We start from the raw sequence: 26,234 nt of genomic DNA on the forward strand, positions 1-26,234 counted from the left end.
ATAATCGACCCGCCCCTCATATGGAGGGACTGGCCTCGATTTGGAGCAGGGATGTTGGTGAGACTACTATAGCTCAGTGGTGAGATCAGGGGGCTCCCCGGTCTGTTTCACCAAGTTAGATAAAATCTTTCAGGCTATGTCGGCTTCCTCTAATCGTCTTTCACAATGGCACCAATTGATAGTAGATAATCGACCCGCCCCTCATATGGAGGGACTGGCCTCGATTTGGAGCAGGGATGTTGGTGAGACAATCTCTTAGGAATCTCTGGGGGGGATCTTCGAGGCTATTCCCAAGGTCTCAGTGAATGCCGCTCTTCAAGACATCCAGTACCGCATTCTCTATAGAGTGCATATCACTCGACAAAGAGGGAAGGAGATGGGATTGTGGAGTGATGACACATGTATAAAATGTCATGGGGCCCCGGACACTATTTTGCATTCGTTTCTGGAATGCCCATCTCTTTCGCAATTATGGACCTAGTCCTTGGCAATCATTGAGCGCATTTTAAATAAGCCACTGGAATGGTCCTATACTACCTTGCTGCTAGGTGATGAGACACAGCTATGGGGGAAAGGATTGAACGAGGCCCAATGTCAGTTTGCCTTGCTAGCTGCATTGTTGGTCAAAGAGTGTATCCTGCAGTCTTGGGCGGATTCGGCACCCCCCCCCCCCCCCACACACACACACACACATAGCTCAATGGACACACCTAATGAAAGAAATGACAGAATGGGTAGCTCTATAATACCCATCAGCTACATCTAGGAGGCAGAGATTGGTTAGAGACATTTGGAAACGCCTGCTCCCGACTAGCTCTAGAAGAGATCAGGGATGAATCCCGGACTGTATGAGAGAGACATTCATTATTGGCGCTGTTGTTGGGTTTGCGAGTGAATAAGGGAGACCTGGGTGGGAGGGAGGATAGAAGGGGAGGGGAGGGTTCAGCTGGGCAAGAGGACTAGAATAAAAGTAAAACTGAGGAGAGGAGCAGAGGTTCATTACGTCTACATGATTGTCTGGAGTTCTTCTGTTTCACAAGGCATTGGGTTGTATTCAATTCTGTTGTGTACTTCTGTGGCATAATGCTTCAGTATAACGGAAGCAGAAGGTGTTGCATGTATCTGATTCAATGAATAGATACTATGGTTGTAATTCTGTGACTTTCTTCAACTCAATAAAGATATTTCAAAAAAAAAACAAATTCCTGCCTCTTCTCTTTAAGATTCCCTTAAGACCTTCGGCACTCAATAGGAACTTTCATTTTCAGTGACTGCCCCCTCAGCATGCACCGTCCTCACCTGATGACGGCTTCCACTGTACAAACAAGCTCCTCTGCTCCGCACTCCCGCGTGTTGATAGGAGGGGGCGATGTCTGGTAGAGGTGAGTCTCCACTGCCGCTGCTGCTGCCGCCGCAGCTGAAGCCGATGCCACAGAAGCCCCAGCTTCACCACTGTGATGGTAGGAGTGGCATCTTTTGCAGTAGCGCACCGGCCTGTTCCCGTGACGACCACAGCATCCAGCCGAGAAGCACGTCACGACTGCTCTTCTCACGTGGGAGCTACAGTTCTGAACACAATTAGACTGTGTGTCACTCCTGAAGCCAGAAAGCCAGTGGCATCATGGCATATTATAAGTTATGGATCAGTTGAGCCACTCAGTCAGCCCCATTGTCTACATTTCTTGTGTTCTACCTCTTTCAGTAAATACATACAGAATGCCATACTTACTTTACTCAACAGAAGTTCCCCACACCTACATTCCAATATCTTAGACTTGATCTTTCAAACTCTGTTCCTACCATGGCCCTCAAAATCACCATGTTAGACCAAAATATCTAGAAACCAACACTGAGCTACATAACTCCCTTGTTTGTTTACCAATCACCCTACCTAACGTCTATGGAACACTTTTCTACCAACAACCCTACCAACCTGGTTTGGAACACTCATATCTTACGGAATCATCTGGCCCCTGGAGCCATGATTACGAGCAGCTGATTATGCAGAATTCTGTACAATGCACATGATAAAGCCTCGTTAACACACCACGTTACAAACTCCAGTTTCAGGTAATGTACTCTACCACTCTTTTTCCAGTTGGGGTCTTCTGCATAGTCTAGTACAATTATTCAGTGCAGTATCAAAACTGGACTAGAGCAAGATGCTTTTCCTTCATCTCATTCTGCTTTCTAGGTACAGATTGAACAACTCTTTGCTGGAAAGAAGCCAACCAGTTGAAATTAGTATTCCTATTCTCGGTGAAAAAAAGCCCACAGAGTACTAGAACAACAATATACATAATGGACTAGATTCTGTAAACAGCGTCCAAATCTGGGTGCTGAAATAAAATGAGCACTGAGCGTTATTCTATAAACAGCGCTCTGAGTTGGCGCCGTTTACAGAATAGGGCACAGCGTCAGGATCCACGCTCAACTTTGGGCGTGAGGATTTATATTAATTCTATAATAATGCTCACATTTTTTGTGAACAACCCCTGATCCACTCATGTTCCTTCCATGGCCTTGCCCCCTTCTGAATTTCTGAAAATTCATTGTGATCCAGTTTAAATGAAAAAAGTTTTATACGACTATAAATTGGTGAGGCAACAGGAACCAGACAGCCACCATGTTTTTTTGGATCCCCTGCCCTCTTTTACCTGGAGGGAGAGGGAACTCTTCCTGACAATACCCCGTAACTGAGGTTCCCAGGGCTCTCGTTAAAAGCTCACACAGGGGGTCAGTCATTAGCAGGGCCGCCGAGAGACTGGGCCAGGCCCGGGACAAGCCCGCCCCCGGGGCCCCCTCCACCCGAGGTCGCCGGCCCCCCCCTCCACCCGCCACCGGGCCCTCTCTCCACCCCCGGGCCCTCTGCATTGACCTTAAGCGCCTCACCTTTGAAAGCGCAGCAAGCAGCAGCAGACCACTCCTTCCTTCTGTGTCCCGCCCTCGCGGAAGTTATGTCAGGCGAGGGCGGGACACGGAAGGAAGGAGTGGTCTGCCGCTGCTTGCTGCACTTTCGAAGGTGAGGCGCTTAAATTCAATGCGAAGGAGCGATGGCGGGCGGGCCAGACTGCGGCGGCAACGACGCCCCCCCCCCCCCCCGGAGGCCCAGGCCCGGGGAACTTTGTCCCCCCTGTCCCCCCCTCTCGGCGGCCCTGGTCATTAGTCCATAAACTGCCAGCAATCAAGAGGGATGATACTGGGTCTCATGGTAAGCCAAAGTGGAATCAGTGATGCCAATGATCCCAATCCTGTGGGTTTGGAACATATCTGTAGGATGTCTCAGAATACTGACTACACCACAGTGATGGGGCATGCACTGCGCTTTTATACAAAAAGAAACAAAATATTGAAAAATGCATTCTTCCCCCACCCCCATCAGCATTTGTTTTCTTAACTTTTTTAATGTGTTTTGATTTATTTATTTATTTTCCATCTATAGCCTGCCTATTAACTAGGTGTGTTGCAATAAACATGTATAATAAAATCGCATAAAAGCAATGCATCACTAAAATAGCAATTATCTTAATATACAAAGTTTATTCACTTAATCAATACCACAATAGGTATTACTCTGAGTTTTCTATCACCCAATAACAATCAGCTCTTAGCAGTGGTAGAAAGCAGTGTGGCGCCCCCTAAGGATCCTGAAACATGCAATTTCTCCGTTCTGTTGCATCATCCTGAATATTCTAGAAGCCTCTTCACCAGCTCTGAGAAGGAGAATGCTGCCTCCTTCTGACCACAGCATAGGATGTCGATATTGCTAATGATAACTCCAGCATGTTAAAAATCAGTTTTTCGTCCCCATGCAAATTAAGTTATATGGTGGTTTTGACCGTGGATGACTGGAAAATGAGTTACAAAATAATGGAATGAGGCCACACAAGGATACACCAAATCATGCCCACGCCACGTGTACATCACATGACATGAAATAGAGGGCTCGACCTTACCTTTTTCTGACATATGGCAGAAATTTCAGCTGTAAGGAGAAGGTACACAAGCATCAACCTTTACAGATAACCCATTTTTCTCAGCAGAGTTAACCACAGGAAGGCAAGATGTGCTCAGAGACAACGACCAACCTCCCTTCCTTGGTTTTGGAGACTTTCTGAGATACCACTGACTTGTCTGCCATTAATCTGACTGTGTAACAGAGTGGGATCTAATCACTGCCACTGTGAAACATATTTATAAAGCATGCTTTAGAGCAGAGTTTCTCAGCCCAGTCATCGAGCCATACCCAGCCAGTTGGATTTTCAGGATATCTACTACTACTACTACTTATCATTTCTATAGCGCTACTAGATGTACGCAGCGCTGTATACTTGAACATGAAGAGACAGTCCCTGCCCGACAGAGCTTACAATCTAATTAGGCCGGACAAACAGGACAAACAAGAGATAAGGGAATATTAAAGTGAGGATGATAAAATAAGGATTCTGAACAAGTGAATAAGGATTAGGAGATAAAAGCAGCATCAAAAAGGTGGGCTTTTAGCTTAGATTTGAAGACGGCCAGAGATGGAGCTTGACGTACCGGCTCAGGAAGTCTATTCCAGGCATAAGGTGCAGCAAGATATGAATATGCATGAGATTTATTTGCATGCACTGCTTCCTTGGTATGCAAATTTATCTCATGTATATTCATTGCAGATATCCTGAAAACCCGACCGGCTGGGTGTGCCCTGAAGATTGGACGGAGAAGCACTGCTTTAGATGTTATGATGCCTCGTACTCCAAACCATCAAATATGTACACGAAGGAGCCCATAACCAACATGGGCCATGTTTCACAAACGTTGCTTCAAGGCTGGTCCTTAAAAAATAGCACATATATGCATAGGGGGGAGTGGCCTAATGGTTAGCACAGCAGGGTTTGATCCTGGCCACCTGGGTTCCGTTCCCATTGCTGCTCCTTGTGACCCTGGGCAAGTCACTTAACCCTCTATTGTCCCAGGTACAAAAACTTAGATTGTGAGCCGTCTAAGGACAGAGAAAGTACCTGCATATAATGTGCACAATGCTGCATACATGTAGTAGCACCAGAGAAATGATTAGTAGTAGCATGTCACAAACTGTGAACTCACATCTATCTATATAATTCACAATCCCAACGTTCTAAATAAAGCCACCGAAGCGTCGAGATTAGCTTTCCCCACCGGAAGTTGAGGCATCGAGTTAGCCGCTTTCCCCATCAGTGTGTGCCCTGCCCTCGCGTCACTACGTGATGACAACGACGGCGGAGCACTGACACTGCACGAAACGGAGCGCCAGCACCAATGAAGACATAACCGCTCACTTACACTGCAGCACCGACAACACGAACAGCGCTGACAGAAGGAATCCATTTTGATGGCCATGCTCCTGCTCTGCGTATGTGAGTCACCCCCCCCCCCCCCCAAAAAACAAGCTAGCGCCCGTTTCATTGCTCTGAGAAACGGGCCTTCTTTACTAGTTATATTATAATACATAAAAAGCTGCATCATTTTCTAACTCACTAACCTACATATGTAATGGCGTCTTCCTTCAATTCTTTCTGTAAAATGGCACCCTACACAGGAGCTAGTTTAGAAATTCACATGACCCATTGGGTCAGAGTTTCACATTTAAGGTGGCCAATCCATTTCCAAGTTTAACCCCACGGGAGCCACAGTGTTTAAATAAAAGTCCACCTCTGCAGGGTTAAACTTGGAAATGGATTGGCCACCTTTAATGTGAAACTCTGCTCACCTTTGGCCCAATGGGTCATGTGAACATGTCTAAACTAGTTCCTGTGTAGGGTGCCATTTGGATTCAAGATGGTGTTCAAGCAGGATGTGTGAATAGACGCTCCTGAAAATTCCCTTACCTTGAGCCTTATCTTCGTTGAATTAATGCCGAAAAGGAAAGGGAAGCCAAGGGGACTACCCCTCCCGAAGCCGATTCCTTCCTTACCGGGACAGCAGTCTATGGCTACATTTTTGGTTTCAACTTCAAACGCGGACGTTTCCGCTAGCGGGGAAAGGAAGAGACCCGCTCAGGAGAGCGAATTATCGCTCAGTCCGCTGGGACCCTTGACCCCGCCGCCGCCGCGTGCACCCGGAACAGCAGTACCAAAACCCGATAGTGAGGTGGTTTCGAAGGAGTGGCACGCTCAGGAGGTAGCAGCGACGCCCGATGTGAACCAGGGGCTGGCGCTGGGAACCCAGAGATTACCAGGAACAGCAATTGGGGAAACCAGTGTGGAATCGCCGATAACAGCTGAACAGGAAGCTATTTCCCGTGCTTTAGCGATCCAACCTCTGGTGAAACCCCAAGAAATATCTCTGGAGTCGATTTGGATGGCGTTAGAATCTCTTCACAAGGTCTGTACCTCGTTTGTCACTGTCTCCTTGAATAATGCCTCACAGATAAACTTTTTGAAAAGCCAGACTGAGGGGTTAAAGATAAGGCAAGCAGACTTGGAAATACAAATTGGAAAAGTATCTCAACAACAAGCCCAAATTTCAGGTGACCGTATATTAATCCACAGGAAATTAGAAAATATGGAAAATCAAACAAGGAACCTGAATTTAAGGCTACTAAACTTTCCAAAATCCAAATTTGTAGCCCCCAAGGATATGTTCGCCAAATTTTTAAAGGAGGTATATAATTATCCTGAACAATCACTGCCCCCACTACAAAAAATTTACTACTTGGAAACAAAAACTCCTTTGCAACAAGATATTCCTAAACAGGCTACTCTACATGAATCATTGGATCTAACAAATCTTCTTGAACAATCTATAGATAACACCGAGACTAAGGCAACCTTAATTGTAACATTTGTCTTTTTACAAGATAAAGAATCTCTGATGAGACTTTATTTTAAAAATGTTCACCCGGTATTTAAAGGAAGCAAAGTCTCAGTGTTTCCAGATATTGCTCGTTGGACCCAACAGAGGCGGAAGAAAGTTCTGGATATGAAACAGGAATCTGTTAGCTCAGGGGCTGTTTTCCAACTACGTTTTCCTTGTAAGTGTATTTTGATATTCAAGGAGAAGAAATATATATTTTTTGAACCTGAACAATTGAGATCATTCCTTGATAAGAAAAGTGACTAGACCTATTTAAATAAGAGTCCCGCAAATGTATTAAAGGGAACCACTGTTTGATTTTTGTTATATATTATTTCTTATTACACCAACTTCCTTTGGTTATAACCATCTTGAATCCATTCTTCTAGAGGACTATAAACCCAATTTGGAAAAGACTTTCTTTGTAAAATATTTCCTTAATTTTTATGTATCTAAAATGGGTGTATCTGTTCAAAGAATGTATCTTTGTATTAACTTTAAAATGATAAAGAAAGAATTTTAAAAAAAAGGGTGCCATTTTGCAGAAAGAATCGAAGGAAGACGCCATTACATGGCCCATGTCGGCTATGAGGTCCTTCATTTACAAATTTGATTGCTTGGATTAAGATAAGTGCAATATATAGCATTTAAGGTATTTAGGTTAAAACATTGTAATAAAATATAGGAAATATGGGAAATTTAAATTCTAAGTAAATGCAGTCCGATGACGATTTATTTATTTATTTGTTACATTTATACCCCACATTTTCCCACCTATTTGCAGGCTCAATGTGACTTATACTACCGTAAGGCGTTTGCCAAGACCGGTAGAGAAAAGTATAAGGTAATATTGTGGTCAAGTAAAAGTACATTTGATTCAGTTGCAATGGGGGTTGAAGAGAGGGAAGGTTATATGATTGTTGGGTATGCTGTGTTGCAGAATGTAGGGGGAAGGGAATGGGACTTATATACCACCTTTCTGTGGTTTTTGTAACTAGATTCAAAGTGGTTTACACAGTATATACAGGTACTTATTTGTACCTGGGGCAATGGAGGGTTAAGCGACTTGCCCAGAGTCATCAGGAGCTGCAGTGGGAATTGAACCCAGTTCTCCAGGATCAGACTCCGCTGCACTAACCACTAGGCTACTCCTCCCATCCACATGGTGTAGACATCTATGTAGGGTCATCATGACTAGGTGAATCATGATGCCATAGAGCTCAGTGGTGAAATGAGTCACCACTAAGGTCTGGATTATGTTCTCGCTTCATCTGGGCTTTGCTGTGGATTATATACTACTCCCACTGGTTTTGGACTTTATAAATTATGATTTATGGTGCCTTGTAAAAGCATATTTTAATATGTTCTCCTGCTAGTAAAAGTACAGTAGTAAATTAGCACATCATAAAACAGCAGCCCTGTGGGGTTCAGTCTTGGCGACAACCATAGAAGAATTCTATTTGTGTAAAAAGGGTCATTTCAATGTGATCTGGCTATAGAGGGATCATCAAGTCTAGCATTACTCCTAGAGGGTGGCTTTTATCTATAGTTCCTCCTCAATGACACTATTGGATAGGTCACGTTTATTATAAGTAGAAATTAAAACTAAAGAGAACGCAAACATCAAATTCTCCTTAGTGAAGGAATCTTGGAGCCTTGATGCAGGATACAGAGGTACAAGGAAGGTCACTGGCCCATTAAATAATCTTTGGAAAAAGAATGTCTTTACATAAGACAGGCAAGTTATATCAATTACGTTACATTTGGGCTTTATCCCGCTAACATCTTTTCAGTTCTAAGCGGTTTACAAACTTCTTATAGGGATATGGAGATCAGAACATTCCCCTGAGAACAGTGGCATTCCTAGGGGGGCTGACACCCTCCCCGCGAAGGAACCGCCCCGGGTGCACGCCGCTGGGGAGGTGCCGCGCGTGCCTGTCCATCGTTCGTTCCATGCTCCCACTCTGCCCCGGAACAGGAAGTAACCTGTTCCGGGGCAGAGGGAGCATGGAACGAACGATGGACAGGCGCGCGCGGCACCCCCCCAGCGGCGTGCACCTGGGGCGGACCACCCCCACCGCCCCCTGCCCCCCTAGGAACGCCACTGCCTGAGAATTACAATGGCTGCTTTGAGGATAGGCAGAAATCTAATTAGAATACATATTTTTTAATAAGACAGCTTTTATTTTCTTTTGGAACATGATTGTGGAGGAGAATACATTCCGGCAATGTCAAGGAGGGCTACTCTGCTCTTGGCCGTAGGAGTTTTAGAAAAACTCCCTTGGGTTCTGGTCTGAAGACACTGTGATTACTAATCTGTTTCTTCCAGTACATATCAAGGCTCATGTTCCTACAGGCTTCTGTTCCTCAGGCTCACAAAGGCTGGAAGTAGATGTGCTACATGGGAGAGGGGTGTAGGGGTAGACCAGTGTCGACTAACAGTTTTCCAAATCCCAGCAAATCTTTTGATTTATGATCCACATCCACATACCACATTCTACATGCCAGGTGAAAACTGGAGTTTCTTGGTGGCTTGTACCTGCTGCTTTGGAGGTAAAAGATGCATCCTTATTTAAAGATGCACTCAAATGTTGATTCAAAATAAAACATGCCTGACATTCTTCAGGCCAGTAGTAAAGGGAATGTGTTTATGTTTCCTTTGGTAATTACTGCATTAGTTAGGCTATAATGACTAAAGAGATGCATCTCAAAGCACATGCTTTATGTTTGTCAGTCGGAGATTTGTTTGAAGCAGTGTCCAGGCATCTGCTTTCTGGATGAAAGCTCCTATGGAGGCACTTCACAGTTCTCCAACAGGAATGAAAAGCACATAGGACAACTCAGGAAAAATGCAGGAGACCAAGCATGACCACCGATGCACGGCCTTCACCACTGCCTTCTTACATATGAAAGGAACGAAGTTCAAACAGCCTGTGTACCTGCAAAGCACATGGGTACTTTTGCCATTTTCAGACACAACAGTTCAACCAAGTAAACGATCTTCAAAATTATACTCTAAAGTTGTTTGACAACAATTTTCTGTATATTAGGAGGTGAAATCAGCTGCAAGTCTGAGCAGCAAGACAAGAAGTGAGTGAGGAGAATACGACAGTGTACTCAGACATATCAAATCAAGTATAGATGTAACGCACAAGATGCAGTGGCGTAGCCAAGGGTGGGCTTGTTCAGGCCCACCCAGTAGCAGCATACCTATGATGTGGCTGGCAGGGATCCCCAAGCCCCACCAGCCAAAACCTCCCAACAAGTGTCCCTCCTGCATACCTTGTAAGTAGCAGATCTTCACCTGCAGTGAGCAGTGACATACATACTGCTCGCACCGGCTCCACAGCCTTCCCTCTGATGTATTTCTGCCTAGGTGGAAACAGGAAGTTGCAAAGGAGGGAAGGGGTGTGGGGCCAACATGAGCAGTGTGTATTAGTTGCTGCTCGCTGCTGGTGAAAATCTGCTATTTAAAAGGTATACGGGAGAGGGGAGATGTTTGAAAAACCATATGGCATGCAGGCGAGAGAAGGAGAGACCAAATCACTTGTGGGACTGGGCGAGGTTCTACTGCCCACCCATCTTGGGCCCAGGCCCACCCAGAATTGGGTGTCTGGCTACGCCCCTGACAAGATGTAAGCATTCTTCAGGTGAAGTGAGTACTAGAAGCTGACAGACTCAAGAGAAATGTGAGCAAGGATGGCGGACACTCAGCTCAGCCCCCAGTGGAAGTGATGAGGTGAAAACATTATTGAAATTCAAGTGGACACCCGACAAGTATAGAAGGTCCTTAGCTCTGATGAACTGAAGGTAAAAGCAGACATCAAGTAACGTCTCGGGAATCTTGGGTATCTCAACAAAAACACTGATAAAACAGTAAGATACAGTTTACAAATATCAGTGACTGTACCAACCAGTCATTATTTAAAACTCACCTTGCGGCAGCAGGACATCAATCAGCCATTCACTATGGTCCCTGAAAAGAGAATGCTATTGGAGTCTGTTTTTCTAATTCCATTGCAAACGATGTTCAATACATAACAGACTTTAGCATACTGTAAGAAGGCAGCTATCCCAACATAAAAATGGCAAGAGGCGTACTCACTCGCAAATGCGCAGTAGAGACCCTCTCTGTCCCGCCCCCGTGTCAATACGTGATGATGGGGGCGTGACAGAGAGGGAACCTGCGCACCTGCGAGTGAGGGAACCGCCATCGCCACCGCTCCCCCCACCCACCCGGAGTCGCCGCCGCCACCCACCCTCCACCCGGCCCGGGTACCTGGCTTCACTATTCAAACCGCCGGAACGCAGCACACAGCTCATCTGAGCTGCCGTTGGCCTTCCTTACCTGCCTGCGTCCCGCCCTCGCCGACGTTATGTCACACGAGGGATGACCACACGCAGAGAAGAAGGAAGGCCGACGGCAGCTCAGATGAGCTGTGTGCTGCGTTCCGGCGGTTTGAATAGTGAAGCCAGGTACCCGGCCCGGGTGGAGGGGTGGCGGAGGGGACTCCGGGGGGGGGGGACGGCGGCGGCAACTCCGGGGGGTGGGGGGCAGCTGCGACCTATCCGGGAGGGGGCCTTTCAAACCCCCCCTTCCTTTACTAGCCCGTTTTTACGGGCTCAACGGCTAGTACCAACATAAAGGGGGTTTGTTCATTGCAGGGCTTCATCACAGGTAGAATAATCAGGAGTTCAAGCAATAAATATGTGGTTAAGTCAGTTTTCACACCTACTCAAGAGGGCAAAAAAAAAAAAGTCTGAAAAGTGCCAAGTGAGGAGATGACGGCTAAGCTCTCCTCTACTGAGAGCTGATGGCGACAACATCGTGACTCTACTGAGCATGCTCACAAAGACTTAAAGATTGTACGGCCAAAAAGACCCAAAAAGAAATATCAGTGCTCCTAGCACTCATCGAAAAACATTTTTCATGATATGAAGTTCTTGATCCAGTGGGGGAATATCTCACCATTAAGGGAAGCAAACAGTTTTTGCAACTGAGTGTACTATCAGGGATTAGTATATTCTACTGTTGATATGGCAAATCTTAGGTTATTGTTAAGGCTTCTGAATAAGCTGGTTCAGTTATCAAGCCAAGATCAATGACTTTCCAGTGCTGCTGGGGACATGCATAGCAGTGGCGTAGCTATGGGGGGGGGCCACAAGGGCCTGAGCCCCCTAAACTGGATCTGTGCCCCTGGCATGGCTGGCAGGGGTCCCCTCACATCCGGCACACTCGTTTTACTGAAACTGAGCATGCGCACATGCTCAATTTCATTAAAACAAGCATGCCAGACATGACATAAGGGGAAGAGACAGCAGGATAGGAAGTGCGGTGGTGCCGGAGACCAGTGCTGGAAAACGTGCTTCTGCTGGCGGGGATTGTGGACCCCTGCCAGCCAAGGTACGTGTGGAAGCAGCAGTGGTGCTTCAGCTGACGGGGGTGAGGACCCCCGCCAGCCAAGGTATGTGGCGGGTGGCAGGCCGGCGGTGGGTGGGGGCGGCAAGGCGGCGGTGATGGCGGGGAAGTGGACCAAAATGTTCCCTCTCACTTTGGGCTCTGGCCCCCTCCCACCTCGAGGTCCGGCTATGTCCCTGATGCACAGAACAGAAGTTCCCACCTCCCCTTTCTTCTCAGCCACTCACCCTGCAATCCTCTGACTACATTCCTCACATAGATACAGAGGAGGTGGTTTATCACCTAGCGCCACAGATAAGGCAGCATCAATGCACATCTGGAACACAAAGTACAGCACATTACCTTGTGAAAGCCCTGCGTCCTCAAATCAAAACACCATTTGCAATTTGCACGTGTACATATGAATTTCAAATAAATACAGAAACTCCAATTTTAGAACGCTTGAATTTACACATGCAAATCGAGAGTACATGCGTGTGGCAAGGGGGTGTGATTTGGGCGTGGTTAGGGCAGGACTAAGGTGGGGCCAAAATCTGCATATGTATTCCTGAATTCAGAAGGGGAATGGACACAGATGCTTAGCATTCTGAATGTCGGGATTTACAGCTCCTGGGCATGTCTGGGTTTTTTTATACAGTATGTGCTCATTTTGGGCAGCACTCTACAAGAGGGATTAGGGGAGGTTACTCCCTTAATTCCCTTGTTTATCTGCCCCCCCCCCCCCAATTGATTTTGCTGAATGATTATGTGCTTCGTTCTTAATTGAGCACATATATATGTGAAAATGTATGGCACACGCACACATCTAGGTGTATTGCTCTGAAACACCGACATGTATGTGGAAGTGTCCACACTTTGAGGAAGTATGTTGCCATGTTGCCCCCATTCAGGGGCAGCAGAATGTTTTTTTGTTTGGAGTGCCCAAGCTCCACTCCAAACTCCACCCCAACCCCTCTCTACCATTCAATAGTCCCCCCCCCCCCCCATGACGTTCAGCATCTCTCTTTCCTTTCCTCCCTCTCAATCCCCACTCCCCATGGTCTCCGACATCTCTATCTTCCCACCCTTCCTTCCCCCCATGGTCTCCAGCACCTCTCTGCTCCCTTCCCCTCCCTATAGAATTCAGCATCTCTCTCCTTACCTTCCTTCTTCCCCCTCTTGCTCATGGTGTCCAGCATTCCCCTCCCTTTCCCTCTTCAACATATCTCTCCTTCCCTTTTTCCTCCCAACTCCTGCCCCTGATGTCCAGCAGTCCCCTCTTCTTCCCCCTCTCCTCCAGCATATCTCTCCTCTACTGCCACAAGGTATTTACTCCTTTACCTCATTCTCCTAGGGTGGCAACTCTGTCATCAGCCTAAGAGGCAACGCTCAGCCGACTGGCGTGGGCCTTGAGCATCTACACATGCTCAAGGCCTGCCAGCTCCTATCTCCTCTGAACTTCCAGAAGAGATAGAAGCTGACCAACCTCAAGGCCTCTCCTCACCAGTTGGCCAGCCGCGCCATGCCTCTTAGACAGAAGATAGAATAGTCATCCTGAAGGACATGAGGTAAGGGAGAAAAATACCTCATGCTGAGAGAGGAATGAAGCAAAAAATTTGGGGGTGCCATGGCAACTGTGGCTTCCCCCATTCTGACACCTATGCCCCCACTGATATTTTAGACACTTGACACATAAAATAAATGCTCCTGCCCCACACAGCCCATGTATACACATCCATTCCTGCCTGTATTTTAGGAAAGACTCTATATCCGCAGATCCTTCTGTAAAATAGTAGCGGAAATTGACGCATCCCAACCTATTTTCACATTCTGTCTAAAATGGAACTGTTCATGTCTATAAATAATCAGGATGTGAAAAGAAGAAGTTGAACCCAGCACACAGCCTATTTATAGTCCTCTGTATCAGTTTTATGAAGCTGCGAGTGATTCACACTCCTCATTGACTCAAGGATCCTATATTTAGAAGACGTGTATGTGCAGTTCATTACAATCTCTTCCACATCTTGATCATGAGCAGGCCACAGATCCATTGCTTGTGTCTTCAAGAGCTCAGATGAGCCAGAAGGATGACGGCAAAAGCCAGCCTATAATGGACCAACCAAACACTTGAATTTTCAAAGTCTTCAGATACAAAATAGCAAAAATAAGGAAGCTAAAGTCTATCTCATGTGTTCATTACAAAGGGTATCAGAAATCCAGGACATAGCCCATTATTTCTAGCATTTACCTGTGTTAAACTGTTCGTGAGCCCATGTGCCTAGGCCGAGGCTAGGAAGGACCTTGGCCAAGGCCTAGGGTAGACCAAACAGGTGCTAAGCAATACCATGGCCACAAAGCCCTGCACACTCAGGACAATCAACTAGCACCACCAGAAAAGGGAGATATACCACTCAGGCGGGCCTCACAGCCGAACGGGAACCCACTCATACAGAGTCCAAGCGTACAGACCTCACAGCCGAACTGGAACCGAGTCATACACTAGGGAAGGGAAAAAGAACAACGAGGGGTCCCAAAAGGGACTGGAGCACATGCAACGCACACAGTTCTAGATAGTGACACAAGGGAAGGGCGACAGACAAAAAGCTGGCAAGTACAGGCTACGACCAGAGGAAGAGAATGCAAACAAAGGCTACACAGAAAAACAGGTAGCAGAGGCAAAGCCCACAGGGAAAAAAAAGAAAGCCGAGGACAGAATGGGACACAGACTCTACAAGAGCAAAGCTCCACAGGAACACTCTAGGCTGTACCATACAGCACTCAAATACACTAGGCTGTGCCACACAGCACTCAAGGGTAAAGGGAAGCCACCTATAGGAATACGCAAGGCTGTGCTACACAGCACTCAAGGGTCAAGGGAATCCACTCACAAGAATACACAAGGCTGTGCCACAGAGTCAAATAACAGACACTAGAGACAAAGGGAAAAGCAAGCAAACAGGGAAAGCTGCCTTTACATACACCAATCAGATAAGGAGCAATGCTCACAAGAATCAGGAGACAAACACAGCAGACAAAGAGTTAAAGCAGGCTAAATTGAAGGGCTGCTTTTAACACACAAGTCAGGAAGAAGCAGGGCTTACACTGCAGTCAAAGGTTTAAAGCTAACAAAGGGGAAAAACAAAAAATGTTCTTACCAGAACTCAGCAGCACACAGAGACAGAGCAAACAGAGCACCCACAACTGCACGGAAGCAAGCTAATCAAGGAAAGCAGCTAGGCTAGGGAAATAATCAAGCATACGCCGGGAACAACCAGCACACAGAGAAGCTACAAGAATCAAGAAGAGTAAGCAAACTCCAACGGATGCACAGTGTTCTACTAGTACAGACAGAGAGAGGGAAAGAGGCTCAGCTGACAGGAATCAACGCTAAAGCATAGGCTGTAGGGAGAGGTAGGTTTAAATAGACCTGACTTCTACCGTCTGCTGCCTCAGACGTCAGCTCAATCCCTAACAGGCCAGTCAGCAGCAAGTCCCAGTCATTCACCTGCCTGTCTTAGCAGAATCGTAACAACCTGTTTGTGAAATTAGTTTTTCCTTTATTTTAAACTTTTTGTCTGTGCACTGATGAAATAAAAACCTTAACATATCCAATATGCCTATCTCAGTCTCTTAATTATTCACTCAGGTTTTGTGAGAAAAGTTCTATTTATTTTTTCCTGTATGCTGCAGTAAAATGTCTCAGCGCTTGCAATAAACTATCTCTTATGAGCCCATTACATAAAAATATCAACGTTTCTTTTAAAAACACTGCATATGGGAAGCCAAATAGTAGAATAAACTTCTCTGATGCTGGAGACCTCTCATATCCTGCAGCACATTTCAGCGCCATAACCTGGAGTTCACTTCTGCACCCTTTAAAAGCCTTTGCTATGGGGTTAAAAGCAAGGAGGATAGGGATGGTCCAGGGGTAGGAGAAATATGGGCAAGACGTGGGAATTTGTTTGTTTTTTTAATTTGGCTGGCCGGTTTAACCTGCGGAGCGGAGCTGGCTGCTATCTTTTACTATGCACTATAAACAGACCAAACTAAAATATTCACAAATAGAACAGGTTAACCCCCATTAGTGCCCACTGAACAAATCAATTTGTTCCCATATGGCTTATAATGGGAACATTGGGCACTAATGGGTTAAAGAAAAAGGGGAAATAAAGACCCCCCAAAAAACAAAAGAAGGGTCCTGTTTACTAAGGTGCATTATTGTTTTTAGCGCACCTACACTTAGCGTGCGTGCTAAGGCACCTATAGGGATAATGTAGGCACGTACATGGTTAACGCGCATTAAAAATGTTAACGCGCCTATAATGCTGCTTAGTAAACAGGGCCCGAAATATTTTTAAAATGACAAGAAGGAAAGAAAATCAAAACCAAAAGGAAACCAAACATTTTGCTGCCCTGTACACGGCTGAATTCTAACTTCTCAGATGTGGTTATGGTGCAAAGTGTTGTACAGTAAAAGGACATAGAACAGTACCTTCACAGCTGGTTTGTTGATTGCATTGTGACATTCGATGTGTTGACAATGGATGGGATTCCATGCTGCCAAAGAAAAGGTTCATTATTAAAATCCACAGGCTGCAAAACATGCAAAATTAGAACTGCAAAATGCTTTTGTTTTCAATGGCTTGTGCATTCCTTCTGCCCTGCCTATGAACCACTGGACTATAGCAATCTGGAAGAAACACCATCGAGACTGTGAGAGCGGATAGTGAGGAAATATCACTTACTGATCAGCTACCCTAGAGATGGGAGTAGCTAGTGAGGTAATTAAATTTGCTGATGACACAAAGTTATTCAAAGTCGATAAATCGCAGGGGGATTGTGAAAAATTATAAGAGGACCTTACGTTACTGGGAGACTGGGCGTCTAAATGGCAGATGACATTTAATGTGAGCAAGTGCAAAGTGATGCATGTGGGAAAGAGAAACCTGAATTATATGCTGAAACCTTCTGCTCAGTGTGCTGCTGTGGCTAAGAAAGCAAATAGAATGTTAGGTATTATTAGGAAAGGAATGGAAAACAAAAATGAAGATGTTATAATGCCTTTGTATCGCTCCATGGTGCAACCACACCTTGAATATTGTGCTCAATTCTGGTCGCCGCATCTCAAAAAAGATATAGTGGAATTAGAAAAGGTGCAGAGAAGGGCGACAAAAATGATAAAGGGGATGGGACGACTTCCCTATGAGGAAAGGGATGGGACGACTTCCCTATGAGGAAAGGCTAAAGCGGCTGGGGCTCTTCAGCTTGGAGAAAAGGCGGCTGAGGGGAGATATGATAGAGGTCTATAAAATAATGAGTGGAGTTGAATGGGTAGATGTGAAGCATCTGTTTACGCTTTCCAAAAATACTAGGACTAGGGGGCATGCGATGAAGCTACAATGTAGTAAATTTAAAATGAATCGTAAAAATTTTTCTTCACTCAACCTGTAATTAAACTCTGGAATTCCTTGCTAGAGAATGTGGTAAAGTTGGTTAGTTTAGCGGAGTTTTAAAAAGATTTGGACGGCTTCCTAAAGGAAAAGTCCATAGACCATTATTAAATGGGGAAAATCCACTATTTCTGGGATAAGCAGTATAAAATGTTTTGTACTTTTTCGGGATCTTGCCAGGTATTTGTGACCTGGATTGGCCACTGTTGGAAACAGGATGCTGGGCTTGATGGACCTTTGGTCTTTCCCAGTATGGCAATACTTATGTACTTACGTATGTTCTTATGTACCCACTGGAATCCTTGAATCTCTCTATAAGGTAAAACATGGGTGTAGGCACAAGCCGCCTATAACTAATTTACATAATGGGGATGTATGTTCATTTGAAATGACATGCCATTGTTAACCCAAAACAACAGGAAAGAAACCTAACATTTCAGGGGGTTGTCAGTAGTGTACACCATTAACAACGATGTCCCCCCCCCCCCCCCACCCCGCCAAAGAAAAGTTTAAGCCTGAATAAAATGAAAAAGAGACACAGGATACTACACAAACTCATGCAGGAGCAGGACCTGTTCTATAGCTGGAACCTCTTCCCTGAGGAAGATTTCGAAACTTGGCCATGTTGGCGGAGGTTCTCCTGTTGTAAGAATGGCGCCGATGTGATAGATAAGTGTAAACATGAATTCTCAACCCTTAAGAAAAATGTTTGAAAATATCCATTGAAAAATAAGGAATAAGAATTTATATATATATGAAAAAAACGATGTGGGTTGATCTATGAGGATTTGTGCGGCAACCATTCTTTTCCTGGATGGATAAGTGAACATTGAACTTTGTGTTCATACGGTGAGAGCAGCATTATTATCTGACGATCCTCCGAAAAAAATGGTAAAAGATGACAGTGCTTGAAAAACTATTGCTACAGAAGATTATATTATTGTAGCACATATACAATTAGAAAAAGAAAATACGAGTCTAGAAAACGGTATGGTTGTTTGGGACAAGGTTTAACAGTGTATAGTTTGGACAATCCCCACACATAAATTTGTGGTCTTTTCTATTGAATTGTCCTAGAAATAAGCAGTGGGTTTTCCCCAAGTCCATTTTAATAATGGTCTATGGATTTTCCTTTAGGAAGCCATCCAAACCTTTTTTAAACCCCGTTAAGCTAACTGCTTTTACTACATTCTCTGGCAGCGAATTCCAGAATTTAATTACACATTGCATCACTCAACCAATCTCACCAAGGACATACAAGAAGATAAAATTCAGCCTTAACACTGGGTTCTCAAAACCCAGTCCCTTTAGCTTATTATCACCAATTCCTGCAAGAGACTACAGAGGATCTGGACTGTGCTCGCTACGCTTCAGCATGACAGAGTTGGGCTAGAGTAAGAGTGAATAACCAAGGTCTGCTACGATATGTGCAGCTGGTGTTAGTTCTTCTGTGTGTGTGACAAGCTGGTTAGTTTCTTCTTCCTTTAAAGCTTGGGAGAAGAGCCCAGAGGTTCTGAATGGCATTTTTGCAGAGTTTTGTGTTCCTTCTCAAGATGCTAGTATTGGAGGGAGTTTGTGTGATTAGGTTACTGAACGATAAAAGAATTTGAAAATATTCTGGTTGGTGAATAGTAAGGGGAAAAAATCTTAGTTCAGCCCAGACAGACATTTCAGAGACTATCTTCAACCAATTCTATTTCATTTATGTTTTGTTTTGTTTTTTTGGGGGGGGGAGGGGTCATCTCCCAAATCACAGATAACAAATTCATCAGATGCTGTTAACATGATTTCAGTGGCTTAGCAAGGGCGGAGTGGTGGGGGGCGGTCCGCCCTGGGTGCACGCTGCTGGGGGGGGTGTCGGCTCCGCTGGTTCCCTGCTCCCTCTGCCCCGGAACAGGTTATACTTCCTGTTCCGGGGCAGAGGGAGCAGGGAACCAGCGGAACCAACACCCCCCCCCCCCCCAGCGGCGTGCACACGGCAGGCAAGAATGCACTCGGGGGGGGGGGATTGATGCACCGAGGGGGGGTGTCATGCTACACCCGGGGGGTGCGCAGCGGCAAACCGCCCCGGGTGGCAGTCGCCCTCGCTACACCATTGCATGATTTCTGAAACCTACTTGCATTATGTGTGCATACTGGAGGTCATTTCAGAAGGCTGCAGGCATTTGCACGTGTCAATAGTGGATTTATGTGTACAGATGGCCCCTAGAGGTGTAAGTTAGTGACTTTATAGAAGCCACTAACTTCATTTTTACGCAGTGTTCGGAAAAAAAAAAAAACAGGACCCCAAACGTTTTTCCAAATAACCCAAAAACGTCTCACTGCAGCTGAAACTTTTGCCTCAAACTTGAAACATTTCTGAGTACTTTATTTTTTTAACAGGATGGAGCTTCAGCACACTGAGCTCGCAAAACAATTGACCTCTTAATCCTGTAAATTTGAATTTGAAATCTGTATGGGAACATTCATTTGTACTTCAGGGAGTTAAAATATGGAACGGTATACCTGCTGAAACTCGTTTAATTACTCCTTACATTTCCTTTCGTAAAGCACTTAAAACATACTTATTTTTATCTCAGTATCCTGATGCATAGTAAATGATTTAGAATACATTACGCTAGTGATTTTTAATCTTTTCCAGTGGGAATTTCTCTTACTGCTTTGTAATCCACTTTGCGTTGTTAGGTTAAAAGTAGAATAGAAATCATAGAATAGAACCTTTGAAACTACATTAGTATAATGGAAGTTAATTCATAATTTGTGTTCAAAGTGTCCAACCTTGACACATTCACGATGCCACTGAGCTCTTGGCTCAATGAATTCTGGGATTTCATTAATGAAGAACTCGACTGTTCTGCGAACTCAATGCACTGGAGTTCCATCCTGTTGAAAAATAAAGCACTCAGAACTGTCTTGAATTCCAGGCAGAAGGTTCTGCTGCAGTAAGATGGGTTTTTTTCGGAAAATGTTGGGGATCCTTTTTCTTTCCAGACACCATGTCGAATCTGGATGATAAAATACACTATTTTATAATCTATGTGCGTACTTATGCACTCTGCCCATGAGCCACCCAAATTCCACCCCTGTGCAAAGTGCTCACCATCATGTCATGGTGCGACCTTTTTAGCTAGTTAGTATTCTATAAGGGGTCATTTATGTTCCTCTGCTCCCACATCAGTGTGTAAATTATTGCAATAACACAAAGTGAGCACATGCTTTACCACTTAGGAGTGAATTCTATAAATTATGCCTAAAAAATCAGATCAGAAAAAAAAACACTTCACAGGGGTCATGTGTAAATTTAGGCACATCCGTTTGCACCAATGAAAATGTGCTGCAAATGCCCCACCTACATTTACGTGCGGAACCCTCTTATTCTATAATTGCATGCGTAACTGGACTCCACGCCAATGCTCTGAAATGCCCACCACCCTGCCATTTCTGTGCCCCCTTTTTTAGGACGTGCATAGGGATCACGTGCCTAATTGATTTCAATGAGCACCAATAATTACTTGTTAAAAAGCCAATTATTGGCACTAATTGGCCAATTATTCCATTGACTTGCATGCGCAAATTGGGCGTGCTTCCAAATTTGTGCACGCAATTTTTGGTAACTTTAGAATTATTGCCATATGATATCATTAATTCGTTAATGAGCACTATTAATTCACACTTACCTGTATACTGCAGTCCCCTGTACTCACTTATTGCACCTGGAGGTTTCAGATTAGGCCAGTAATGGAACAACATCTGGACAGCCGGTGGCTTGACTTGGGAGGGTCCATAGGCAATCACATACAACAAATCCTAGTACAAAATTGGAAGCCCATGAAATGACTTTTAATTTCTTTGTGTAAGACACTAGTGTTCATGGCAGTGAGAAGCTACAAGTGCTGATAGAAGTCAAGGATTTTGTAGGAAGCATTTGTTTACACTTTCTAACAATAATAGAACCAGGGGACACAAGATGAAATTAGAATGTGGTAGGTTTAAAACAAATCGGAGAAAGTTTTTCTTTACTCAGCGCGTAGTTAGACTCTGGAACTCATTGCCGGAGAAGGTAGTGACGGCAACTGGCCTTGCTGAGTTTAAAGGGGGTCTGGACAGATTCCTGGAGGAAAAGTCCATTGATCATTATTAAATTTGTGGATTTTGCCAGGTTCTTGGGGCCTGGATTGGCCGCTGTCAGAGATAGAGTGCTGGGCTTGATGGACCTTTGGTCTTTTCCCAGCGTGGCAGTGCTTATGTACTTATGTGGGGCTGGTTCTCCATAAACCGTAAAATCTCCCAAGTACCTTGGTCTAGACCAATAGCAGAATTTTTAGGCTAATGCATGAAGCATTGTATCTCACCTGAGTGTAGCAATGCCAACTATAATTTTAATTCTGGCATTTTATGATCTGCTTAACTATCAAGTTCAAGATGGAGGACAATCACACATTATATACAGATACTTTCTCTGTCCCTAGAGGGCTCACAATCTCAGTTTTTGTACCTGAGTCAATAGAGGGTTAAATGACTTGCCCAGAGTCACTACACTGGGAATTGAACCCAGGACACCAAGATCAAAGCCCACTGCACTGACCATTAGGCCACTCCTCCACTCCAATCAGCTGTGTCAACCCAGGTGGGCCTCTTGTGCTATGAAATGTTCATCACAAGAACTAATTCATTATTTAAATGAGTGGTGCCTCTTCCTCTCTTAGCTTTGACATAGTAATATAGTAACATAGTAGATGACGGCAGAAAAAGACCTGCACGGTCCAGCCAGTCTGCCCAACAAGATATACACTTATGTGCTACTTTTTGTGTATACCCTACCTTGATTTGTACCTGTGCTCTTCAGGGTACAGACCTTATAAGTCTGCCCAGCACTATCCCTGCCTCCCAACCACCAGCCCCGCCTCCCACCACCAGCTCTGGCACAAACCGTATAAGTCTGCCCAGCACTATCCCCGCCTCCCAACCACCAGCCCCGCCTCCCACCACCAGCTCTGGCACAGACCATATAAGTCTGCCCAGCACTATCCCCGCCTCCCAACCACCAGCCCCGCCTCCCACCACCAGCTCTGGCACAGACCATATAAGTCTGCCCAGCATACATAGTTATTAACTTATATTTATGACATGGTACATATCCCATTACTAACACCAAATGAAGCATGATCTGATTTACCTCTCTTAAGCAATTCAAGCATTTCCATGTTTCTTAGAATACATTTTAAAATATACTTTTCAGAATGATGGTGGGCAATCCAATTCAATTACGACCACTAAGCCACATCTCAGACCTTTCTCATTTTTTGCATTTGGAGCATGAGTTCCTAGTGCCTAAATATGAAGAATGAAAACTGCGGTCCAAAACTATTGTCTAAAAAAGAAAGCCACACGGAGTGTGGAGGCGCACTTAATCCCCACAAAAAAAATAAGGAAAAAAGGGGAGAGTAGGGGAAGATAGGCTCTTTCCAATCAATAAGGGAGATGTATATTTGAATAAAATGTAGTATTTATGATAACAGGTTGACTCAACACAGCCGTGTTTCGGCGCCGTAGCGCCTTCTTCAGGAGTCTACAAAACCAAATATAAAACATAAATAATATAAACTATAAATAACAATAATCATAGAAGAATATTATAGATATATTTTATCATAAAAGGCATCTATAAAAGCATAGATTACAATCTTTATTGATGTTTTTTTTCCGATTCTAATCTATGCTTTTATAGATGCCTTTTATGATAAAATATATCTATAATATTCTTCTATGATTATTGTTATTTATAGTTTATATTATTTATGTTTTATATTTGGTTTTGTAGACTCCTGAAGAAGGCGCTACGGCGCCGAAACACGGCTGTGTTGAGTCAACCTGTTATCATAAATACTACATTTTATTCAAATATACATCTCCCTTATTGATTGGAAAGAGCCTATCTTCCCCTACTCTCCCCTTTTTTCCAAAAATATTGTCAACATACTGGGCATAAACTGAGAAAGAAGCATGGGTGTTATGATTCTACTGAGACAGGCAGGGGAATGACTGGGACTCGCTTCTGATTGGCCTGTCAGGGATTGAGCTGACGTCTGAAGCAGCAGACGCCAGAAGTCAGACCTTATTTAAACTTACCTCTCCCTACAGTGGACGCTCTAGCTTATTTCCTCTCAACTGAGCTCTGGTTCTCTTGCTTAGACTTATATGGTCTGTGCCAGAGCCGGTGGTTGGGAGGCGGGGATAGTGCTGGGCAGACTTATACGGTCTATGCCCTGAAGAGCACAGGTACAAATCAAAGTAGGGTATACACAAAAAGCAGCAAATATGAGTTATCTTGTTGGGCAGACTGGATGGACCATGCAGGTCTTTTTCTGCCGTCATCTACTATGTTACTATTTTAGTCTATGCTCGTGGCACAGTGTGTATTCTTAGGAGTTTGCTTCCTCTTCTCTTTGATTGTGGTCTCTGTGTGTGCTGGTTGTAACCAGTGTTTCCTTGATTGTTTCACTGCAGTGCAGCTGGGTCTGTTGTCTCTCCTCTGCCTCATTTCTCCCTGCCTGGCTATGGTGTTGATTTGTCCATGGTAAGCTCATTCCTGCTTTGTTTGTTTAGTTTCCCTCTACTCTGCTTTAACCCTTTATGTGCAGTGCTTGGTATTTGTCTTTTGTGAGCCCTGCCTCTTTTAGGCAGCTTTTCTGTCCGTGGTAAGCTCGTTCCTGCTTTGTTGGTTTAAGCTTCCCGCTACTCTGCTTTAACCCTTTATGTGCAGTGCTTGATATTTGTCTTAAGTGAGTCCTGCCTCTTTTAGGCAGCCTTTCTCTGGTATCTGCTTTAACCCTTTCTGTTCTCATGTGCCCTGCTTCTTTCCTGTCCTTATATTTGAAAGCAGCCTTTCTCTGTAGTCTGCTTTTGCTTGCTTGTTATTTTGCTGTGGGCTCTGGCCCTTTTCTTGTGTGTGTTTTTGAAGGCAGTCCTTCCTTCTGTTCTGCTTTTACTCTGGGTGGGTGCCCTGTGTTTGTTATTTGACTTTGGGGAGCTCTGTCCTCCTTTTCTGCTGTAGTTAGTTAGAAGCTGCCTTTTCTTTCTGTCCACTTCTGCCCTTGGCGTACTGTGTTTGATTTGGCCTTGGTGGGTCCTGGCCCTCCTCTGCCTGGAGAATTCTAGCAGCCTTTTCCTTCAGTCTGTTTTTCCTGCTCAGCCATTTCTGACCCTGCCTTTCCCTTTTTCCCTGTGGGCTCTGCCCTCGCTACCTGGGTTACTATGTAGCCTTTGTTTGTATTCTCTCCCTCTGGTTGTAGTCTGTATCCACCAGATTGGTCTGTTGCCCTTCCCTTTGTGTCACTGTCTGGGGCTGTGTGCGCTGCTTGAGCTCCAGTCCCTTCTGGGACCCCTCATTGTTCTTTTCCCTTCCCTAGTGTATGATTTGGTTCCAGTTCGGCCTTGCGGCCCATACGCTTGAACTCTGTACGAATGGGTTCCCGATTGGCCTTGCGGCCCGCCTGAGTCGTCTATTTCCCTTTTCTGGTGGTGCTTGTTCATTTTCCTGAGTGTGAGGGGCTTTGAGGCTTGTGGTATTGCATAGCGCCTGTTTGGTCTATCCTAGGCCTTGGCCAAGGTCCTTCCTAAACCTTGGCCTGGGCACAAGGGCTCACGATCAGATTAACCCTTGGAAAGCCCAGTCCTCCGTGTAACTTGTGTGACTGGTTGGAAAAGGCAAGGAAGAGATAAAAGTACACACATACACGCAGACAGGTCAGAGGAAAGCAACACAGAAACTTACTCTGGAATGTGAGGAAAGATGCACTGTCATCTTTTTTGCATCTGCTGTAGGAAGGATACTGGTTCTCAATCAATCCCCGGGACACACCCAGCCAGTCAGGTTTTCAGGATATCCAGAATGAATATTTATGACATAAATTGGCATGAACTGCCTCCTTGGTATACAAATCTATCTCATGCATATTCATTGTGGATATCCTGAAAACCCAATTGGCTGGGTGTACCCCAAGGACTGAATTGAGAAGCATTACTCTAGGAGGCCGTGCTAAATTAATATCAATAATTCACATCAGTCAGTATTATTAGAGGTACAAACTTTATAAAGTAGGGGACACTGTATAGAAAGCAGCACGTCAGAAAAGCCACACCTCAAAATTGTCCTGTGATAAACCACTGAAGTCCAGTATTCCAGATAGAAGAAATGCCAAACTGAGTCTGACCCAGCAAACCCAGTATCTTGTTTACAACAGTGGCCATTCCAGATTCCAAGTACCCAACAGGATCCCAAAGAGCAGATCCATTTCTTGTTTCTTATACTACTACTACTTAACATTTCTAAATCGCTACTAGGGTTACGCAGCCCTGTACAGTTTAACAACGAAGGATAGTCCCTGCTCAAAGGAGCTTAGATTGTTTCTTATACTCAGGGATCAACATTACCTTTCCCATATGGACGTGGCTAATAATGATTTACGGACTTTTCCTCCAGGAACTTGCCTAAATCATTTTGAAACCAAGTTACGTTAGCTGATTTCACAGACCCAGTGGTCTGATGGTTAAATCCCGTGAGTCAG

General features: G+C 44.8%; 1 protein-coding gene across 1 annotated transcript in view; it reads right to left on the reverse strand.

Annotated features, from left to right (window-relative positions):
* Positions 1 to 26,234, reverse strand: part of LOC115477107 (protein unc-79 homolog) — a 165,375-nt gene that overhangs the window by 95,404 nt on the left and 43,737 nt on the right. Inside the window, 6 exon segments of the mRNA XM_030213721.1 lie at positions 1,300 to 1,568; positions 3,957 to 3,985; positions 10,755 to 10,795; positions 12,466 to 12,554; positions 16,710 to 16,774; positions 21,345 to 21,474. Coding sequence (XP_030069581.1) covers positions 1,300 to 1,568; positions 3,957 to 3,985; positions 10,755 to 10,795; positions 12,466 to 12,554; positions 16,710 to 16,774; positions 21,345 to 21,474 — 623 coding nt within the window.

The sequence above is a fragment of the Microcaecilia unicolor genome, chromosome 9 (genome assembly GCF_901765095.1).
Source record: "Microcaecilia unicolor chromosome 9, aMicUni1.1, whole genome shotgun sequence".
NCBI lineage: Eukaryota > Metazoa > Chordata > Amphibia > Gymnophiona > Siphonopidae > Microcaecilia > Microcaecilia unicolor.